This window comes from Drosophila bipectinata, chromosome XL, assembly GCF_030179905.1.
Source record: "Drosophila bipectinata strain 14024-0381.07 chromosome XL, DbipHiC1v2, whole genome shotgun sequence".
Taxonomy (NCBI): Eukaryota; Metazoa; Arthropoda; class Insecta; order Diptera; family Drosophilidae; genus Drosophila; species Drosophila bipectinata.
Genome location: NC_091734.1, coordinates 15,603,783 through 15,612,021, shown reverse-complemented (window position 1 = coordinate 15,612,021; position 8,239 = coordinate 15,603,783). Strand labels below are relative to the sequence as shown.

General features: G+C 39.1%; 1 protein-coding gene across 1 annotated transcript; it reads left to right on the top strand.

Annotated features, from left to right (window-relative positions):
* Positions 1-4,399: 4,399 nt before the first annotated feature.
* LOC108127912 (mitochondrial import receptor subunit TOM20 homolog B-like) lies at positions 4,400-4,840 on the top strand. The gene has a single exon (XM_043211166.1). It carries the CDS (start codon positions 4,400-4,402, stop codon positions 4,838-4,840), a length of 441 nt encoding a protein of 146 aa, XP_043067101.1.
* The last annotated feature ends 3,399 nt before the right edge of the window (positions 4,841-8,239 follow it).

Sequence of the window (8,239 nt, the reverse complement as noted above, 5' to 3'; positions counted from 1 at the left end):
GTAAGAAATTGTTGAATTTTGTAGAAATAATATTTAGTTTGTATTAATATTTAGATGAAAATACTAGCTAATAAGAAATTGTTGAATTTTGTAAAATCATTATTTAGTTTGTATGGTGTATCTTATACATCTTATGATATGTATCTTCTCCGATCGCACTCATACCATACGCCAGATATCACACGCTTTCACGTCCTAGGCTACGACTTACCATTCGCAGCGATTCAAGGATAACCCATGCGCCTCTCCACCGCAACGAAGTGCTCTCAGACTCCACTCCACTTTAAGCCTGTCCTTTTTTCACTAAACGAAAAAAGCCCGCAGCATACAATGGAGCTGCAATTACCTACAACAAAATGCCAGCTGCAGCAGCGCTTAACTGCTTTGCGTTCTGCGTATCGATAAAGATAAAGATTTATCAGACGGCGAAGCAGAGCCTCGATAGTGGTGACTCAAATCCTCGCTAACATGGATATGGCCGAGGACGTCCATGTTTTGAAAAAGGAGAGTAGTTAGCAATGGTTATCTAAGATAAGGACACGAAGACGGACGACGCATATGGTCTTACGACGGGCGTTGGCCGACGGCTGTGGTCTGTGCGAGTTAGGGTTACGACTAAGCTCTCCTTATCTTAAGTTAGTTAGTTCTGATCTGACAGCCGAAGAATAAAGGCACCTCTTCCAAGTCTGATGTTTTATTCCTAATCACCGTTGGAGGAATAACTGTAGCCACGACCCGGCTACCTGTTTACAAGAAGAGGATCAGCAGCATCATTGTCACTGATCGTGGCCACCACCTGGTCTTGATCGATGCACTGCATCGTTACGGAAGTGCAGAGACATCTACAAAGTGTCCGACCGTTGTGGGCAGCAACTTGCCGCATCGGTTTCGTCAGAACCCACTATTCCGTGAGCAGCACGTGCCACGGTGGAACCCTCCTGCAAGAGCTGTGCAGGTGGATATTGTTGTAGGCAAACACGCTGCCACAACTAAACCAAACCTTATCTTATACTCTATATACATATATTATATTTTATTTATTTTGCGGGGTAAAGGGTAAATTAAGAAGAAAATGTTTAAAATTAAATGGAGTCACCAGACGCACTAGTGGGGCAAAGCTGGGTTATGACAGCGAGAAGCTCAACATGATCCTTCTAATAGGATGCAACTCCAACGCTCACCACATACATAATAAGGAACACGACCCAACCTTATAATGATAAATCGTAAAAAATCTATTGATCTAACATTTGCATCCAAACAGTCACTCTAATAAATCCTCAAACTGAGAAAAGTCAACGCTCTGGTAAAAAAATGCACGTATTTTTGAAGAAGAAAAAGCCCCAAGCTTTTATCTTTAAAAGTACTAAAGTTGGGTCATTTAAGATCCTTTAGTTATATGGAAAATATTGGATATAGACTGCAGATCCTTAGGAAAATGGTATGTTGGATCAATTGGCCAAAATCAGAAGAAACACCAAACGTTTGGCATTTCGATCCTACGAGCTACGTAGCAAACTCTCGAGCAAAAGCCGGAGATCTTTAGCTCCGAAGTTTTTCCAAGTAGGTACACCGCTTTTAGACGCAATCGATTTCAGCGAAGGGGTCGGAATCCTCATTTCCGTAGACTCCCAACTTGTTTCTGAAGAGGTGAAATCACAAGAGTTTGGTGACAGAATTTATTTGCATTAAAATCATTTTTTCCGCGAAATCTTTATACATTACATGTTCATTTATATCGCCTTCGTCCGAAACAAGCACGTATTGACATCATTTGTCCGTTTTAACCTAATAATTTATTCAATCCGTCTTAGGACCCATCGTTACCAGGTTGTAGCTCTGGGTGACTTTAATATCCCAGAACTAAAGTGGTTTAATGTCGATAACTTACCATCTTTATCACTAATCACGCACCATGAGATCACCGCGGCCATGTTGGACATGTCCCTATGGCAAATTAACTATGTTAGAAAATCGTTAAGTCGGCTTTTAGACTTTTGTATTGTATCTGATCCTGATGGTACCACTTTCTCCAGAGCTTTCCCCCTTTCAACACCAGAGGATCCATATCACACCACGCTGGAGGTCTCAATCTTAACCATTCCTGATATCGATCATATTTTCACAAACTTAATAGCCTTATCGATACATATGATTGGTCCGATATTCTGCAATGCACCGATCTTAATGTCACCTTAGACAAATTTTACTGTACTTTAAATAAATTTTTTGACTCCTGTGTGCCATGGAAATATCCGTCCGCTTCAACAAATCCTCCTTGGTTTTGTAAGGTGCCTCACAAACCTGAAAAATACTAAAAATAGGCTCTTGATAAGATATAAAAAAACCTACAGTAGTATAGATTTTTCAAGATATCTACTAGCTCGGTCAAATTTTACCGTCCAAAATGCTGAATTTTTTCAAACAACTTATTCTCCGCCTTAACAACTTAGATGGAAGATGGAAGAGTCTCATTTAAAAAATGTACATTCCCGCTTGGTCTGTGCTACATCCGGCGTCCCTCAAGTAATTCATCTTGGCCCGTTATTATTTATTATAAATGACTTGCCTTTAACGAACTCTCTAGTTCTTATGCAGATGATGTGAAGCTTTTTCTTCAATACAAATTCATCTCTGCCTAATGCAGTCTTCAGTCTGATCTTGAAAACTTTCAAAAATGGTGTTGAGCAAATGATTTAATACTTCATACTCTTTATAGGATTGCCTTAGAGAAATAAACTCAGGTTAATGATCTCGGCGTCCTATTAGACACTAAACTAAAATTCGCCGACCACATTTCCACAATGGTTAAAAAGGCTAAAGGAGTCCTTGGTTTCATTAAAAGGTGGTCAACAGAATTTAACGACCCCTACATAATTAAAACATTATTCATTTGGTTGGTCCGGCCGATACTGGAGTACGGTTTATGTGCCTGCAGTCCCCAAAGGAGTACATTAGGATCGCATAGAATCCGCACAAAAGAATTTCTTAACTTTTTCAGTGAGAGGTCTTAACTGGGATGCAAATCTGAATCTTCCATCTTATAATAGTAGACTCTTACTAATAAACTTACCAAGCATAACCAATCGTAGGACAATGCTGGGTGTAGTTTTCCTACATAACCTAATCAATGGGGATGTAGATAGCCAGCATTTACTAACACTCTTAAATATTAACATTCTCATTCTCAACTAGATACAGAATATTAAAATTCCTTACTATCTCCTCTTAGCTTAATAAATAACAAATAGCTTAATATTCTAATAAAACGTTTCTCGAGCCCCTCGGTCGAATAGGCCTCTAAGCTTTATGATGAATACAGGAATGCTAGCTGATGCTCTAATTGATGTACAAGCCATTTCCAAAATTTGGAAAGACCGCGAACAAAAAATAGGATATAGTTGGCCGATCCCGGGCATTCCGACTTATACACTGCGTGCAAAGTAAGAAAGTCGATAGCTTTAAAACTGAGAGTCCAGTTCGCGTAGAAAGGGCCCGATGGACATGCATATATTAGGAGGTACATAACTCAGGAGGTGATCCTGAAAAAGAGTTTATGTATATACTTTATAGGGTCGAAGATGCGTTGCGAATGTAGGCAAAACTTTTAATAGAGGAAAGAGCCAGAAATTTCATGCAGGAAAGAAGCAGGAGATACTGACTTCAGGTCTATTCATCTTTTTTCGCGAAAAAATTCGCGAATGTGAGATAATTTCCAAGAATATTCATAATCTTCATCTTCCTCGACGCGAAAATAATACGTCCTATCCACTTTCGTAAGGATCGGCAGACTATATCCTATAGCTGCCATTTAACAAAACGATCGTAAATGGTACTTGGTATTAAGTAAAAATACAAACTCTAGATTGTTTGAAGATAGAAATTTGGGACGTTTTTTTTGGAAATTTTTTTGAAAATTGCTCTTAATGGTCTCTCCTCAAATAAATCAAATGCAAGTTGAGAAACCTAACTTTTGGCCCCCACGAAGGTTATATGTGTATCTTTACAGCTTCCAGATGTTCCAACTCTATTGAAAATAGCTAAAACCCTGACCTTTGTTCAGCGGTGTAAAGGCGAAATCTGTGGTATATCTTAGTAATACAATCTACCATGAAGCTGTAAAGATACGCATATTACTTTCGTGTGGCCAAAGTTAGGTTTCTTTGCTTCGTTTGGGAAGTGCTCGTTTTGAATTATAATTTAGGACTCATCAGGTCTGCCGGGTATGACACTTCATTGAAAAAGGCTAGGGGTACAAGTGACTTTTTCTTATATTAAGTTAGTTCCTGTAGTGGAAGAAAGTGACTTTTTCATTTAACTTTTACACTTTCAATAAACTGCACGCAGAAAGGAAACGTTTTACAAATATTTCCGTTTGCATCCAAATTTGAATCCTGAGATGGCACTACCACGTTTCGTCAACCTTACCCTCGGCATGGGTGTAGCCTTATTCATAGGCTACTGCATCTACTTTGATCGAAAGCGACTGTCGGCTCCCGACTACAAGAAGCGAGTACACGAACGTCGCCGCCGGAATCGCATGAAGAACGCCACGGTAGTGCCGTGCGCCAACAACAAGGAAGCGCTCGAGGAGTACTTCTTCGCCCAGATGAATGCGGGCGTGGCGCTGATTAGGCAGAACCAAGTGGAAGAGGGGCTGACCCACTTCACCAACGGCATCATTTTGTGCGCCCATCCCATAAAGGTGGTCCGCTCGCTAAGGCGCTCCATATCCAGACACGTCTACAAGCTACTTGTCCGAAAGCTAAAGGGCATCAATGTCCTTCCCAGCACGGAGCCCGAGGACTATTCCGATGATGAGGGGCCCCGCAAGACCTAATTTTACTGCTGTTACCATACTTATTTCTTTCGGAGGTCCGCGTTTAAATTTATTCACGTATGTGGCCGTTTAACTTCTTGAGATCCGACTCACCTCTAGCATCCTGTTAAACTCGAATTATGACAATAATTTCTCAAGAAATTGGTAAATTTATGGAAGGTTTTCCAGTTTCCAATCAATCAAGATGTCATTAGTTTCGGAATTTGAAATGCTAAACTAAATTAGAGCGGAGCCTTATCAAACAAGTTTTGTTCGTCGGATTTCAAAACGGAGCTTTATTTATGTTTAAATACTTTGGTAGCCATGGTCAAATTAAGACGTTATTCTGCTCCAATAAAAAAATGTCTTATCCTACCGTATTAAATAAATATATGTATATACCTTTATCATCCACCGACTCGATATAGCCACTGATGTTCTACTACTTCAGTAGCTGTTCCAAAACATTAATTCTGGTCTCGCTGCGCATCACTTCAGGAGCTTCAGGGACGAATCAGAATGGTTTTAATTTTTTCTGTTTATAACCGCTATTCGCAAGGGTATATTGTAGTCGTGTGTATTCATATCGCTATTCACTCGTATTCATATCGCTATGCTAATATTAACAATAGGATTATTTGCCAGATATTTTCGTGTACTGCAGCTTACAGGATGTGCGATTCAATTGTGTTTGTTTTGCATAAATATGGGTTTGGGCAGAATCTGGATAGACTTTATCTGTCATTCATAGTAATATTCGGGTACAACATACACTTGTAACTTGTCGCTAAGTACTCGAGGCTCTATGCATTCAGGTGAACTTGTTCAGTTTGCACAAATGCTAAAAGCTGCTGCTTCCTAAATTTCAAAACATTCTCATGAGCATAAGTTAAAACCCAATCTACCAATCTCTATCGTTTACCATATCACAACATCAGCCACAAACGTTGACTGGTCGGACCGTAGTAAGGATGGTCGTTGCTGGGGGCGGCGGAAGTCCCTGGATTGACCGACTACCAGCAGCTTATGGAACTAAGCTTTTACGGACGTATATTCAACTCCGAGGACAGTGAAGGACCTAAAATGGCATACTACCAACGACTTATAAAGCTGCGGTCATTGGGAATGGAGTTTTTCCACCAGTGTAAGAATATTTCAACAACGGAACCCCAATTCCTAGACGGACTAGAAAGGGCAGGCAGCTCTTGTATTTTAGACATGAAACAGTTCATGAAGGACCTGACGTCGGCCAAATTTTGGGCCATATCTAGTAAGTGGAATTCATTTTTGGTACCTCTAATGCCTACTTATTAGATACCTTCTGGAATAGTGATCAATTTTTGGGACACCATACCCTCCGGATACCTGTACGGAAACAGGGTCGATATGGGCAACTAAGATCAGTGTTGGCAAGACGGTTAGCGAGTCGCAAAACATTAAGGGAAAGTATTGCATAACGCCCCGATCTTATCAATGATTAACATAAAGACGGCTTTATGCTTCCCCTCAAGCTCCCGAGGGTCGTCAAGGTATTCTCAGTGCGCACGAACTCTAAGGAGCTTTTTTCTGTCGTGGACCCCAAATCAACTCCCAACGATATTCATTGCATTCACGGATTACGCTGTATGTCGATTATTTGGGGGATAGAGGGCCACAAGTATACCGAATGTCGTACACCATTAACCGGATAAAAGTCCTCTCGTGGTTTCGGAAGCCCTCCTCTAGCTTTATTATTTACGCTAGTTTCTCGGTGGACACGTTTCTTTTCATGACTAGCCTGCTTCTGGTTCTCATCGGACTCCGTTCTCTGGAGAGGTGTGTTGAACCGTACCTCCCATTGAAGAAAATAACTCTTTTATTTTCTTAATAAGAAAATATTTCTTTTCTTCTCTTTTCTTAACTCTTTACTCTAATAAAGTTAGTAACAAAGTAATAACAAGTAAGTAATAAGGTAAGTAAGTAGTAAGTAGATGGCCTGGTCCTAATGCTGCTCCGTTCCGCTTGCCCATTTACTACAATAATGATCAATGATTTCAAAGTGACCTTCTTGTAAGTAATTGTAGCCGCTTAGATTTTAACGCGTTCTACCCGGCGCATTTTTTCCTTGTTTGTATACATCGTGTGCACGAGAAACGACATTTTTCGTTTGACGGAATTTTTCTATGGCGCATTAGTTTTCGTAATAGTGGGTTGACTGCAGAATGTGAGTTATTGTGCGAATTTGGATGAACGTGTTCGGTTGATTGAATTGTGATGTGATAATTATTTAATAAATAGAAAACCACACTCACTTTTAAAAATGTATTCTAATAAAAAATTTCTGATTATTTTCCGTTATTTTTATTTACCATCGGAATTATGAGTTCAGACGATGACTATATACAAAATTCGCGAAGAAAAATTCGTTGAATATATTCATCATCGGAGTCGGAAAATGAGGATTCAGAAGACCAGCAAGATTGGAGTCGTGTTATAACAGATTCTGCGCTTTTAAAGAATATAATGAAGAACTTATTGTACATGGAGAAATAGATTATGAAAATCTGTTTTCGATCTATAAATTATTTCTAAGTGATGATATAATTGGCCTTATGGTATTAGAAACAAACAAATTTTATGAACACAGTGTGGCTCAAACGCTATCATCAGATTCTTCTAGAAAACACAAAAAGGAATGGATACCAGTAACTCAAGATGAAATGTATGTGTTCTTAGGTATATTGTTGTTAATGGGTATTGTGAAGTTACCCGAAATGCGTTTATATTGGTCAAATGATCCCATGTACTCTAATGATCGTGTAAAAAGTGCTATGCAACGAGATCGGTTTTTTGACAATCTGCAATATTGGCATTTTTGTGATAATGTGGAAGTAGATTCCGGTGACCAATTATCCAAAATCAGCACACTATTACGAATGATAAATATAAATTTTGAACAAGTTGCAGAATCTGGCAAAGAACTTACAATAGACGAAAGTATGTTCCTTGGCGTGGTCGATTATTATTTCGGCAATATATACCAAATAAACGTCATAAATTTGGCACAAAGCTTTATAAGCTATGTCTTACAGAAGGATATACTTATAAAATAAACATTTATTGTGGAAAAAGGCCGAAACCCAAAATGCAGTCGCATCCTTTTACATGAAGGAAGAATTTTGTACGCTGACAATTATTATACTAGTGTACCCTTAGTAAAAGAGCTCTGGCAAAAAAAACTTTTTTGTGGGACGCTCCGAGCAAATAGAGTACTTTTGCCACATATTGTGAAAATAAAACAAAGAAAAGGCGATATAATAATAATAATAACAAAAAGAAAAGATACAATTTATGAAATGGGCTGATAGGAGGCCAGTAATGAAGTTGACAACTTGTAAGAACCATAAGTGTCTCTAATTGAAGTCACTACTAGAGGACACA

Excerpts from the sequence above, each read along its gene's own strand:
- LOC108127912 (XM_043211166.1), top strand. The coding sequence starts at position 4,400 with ATGGCACTACCACGTTTCGTCAACCTTACCCTCGGCATGGGTGTAGCC.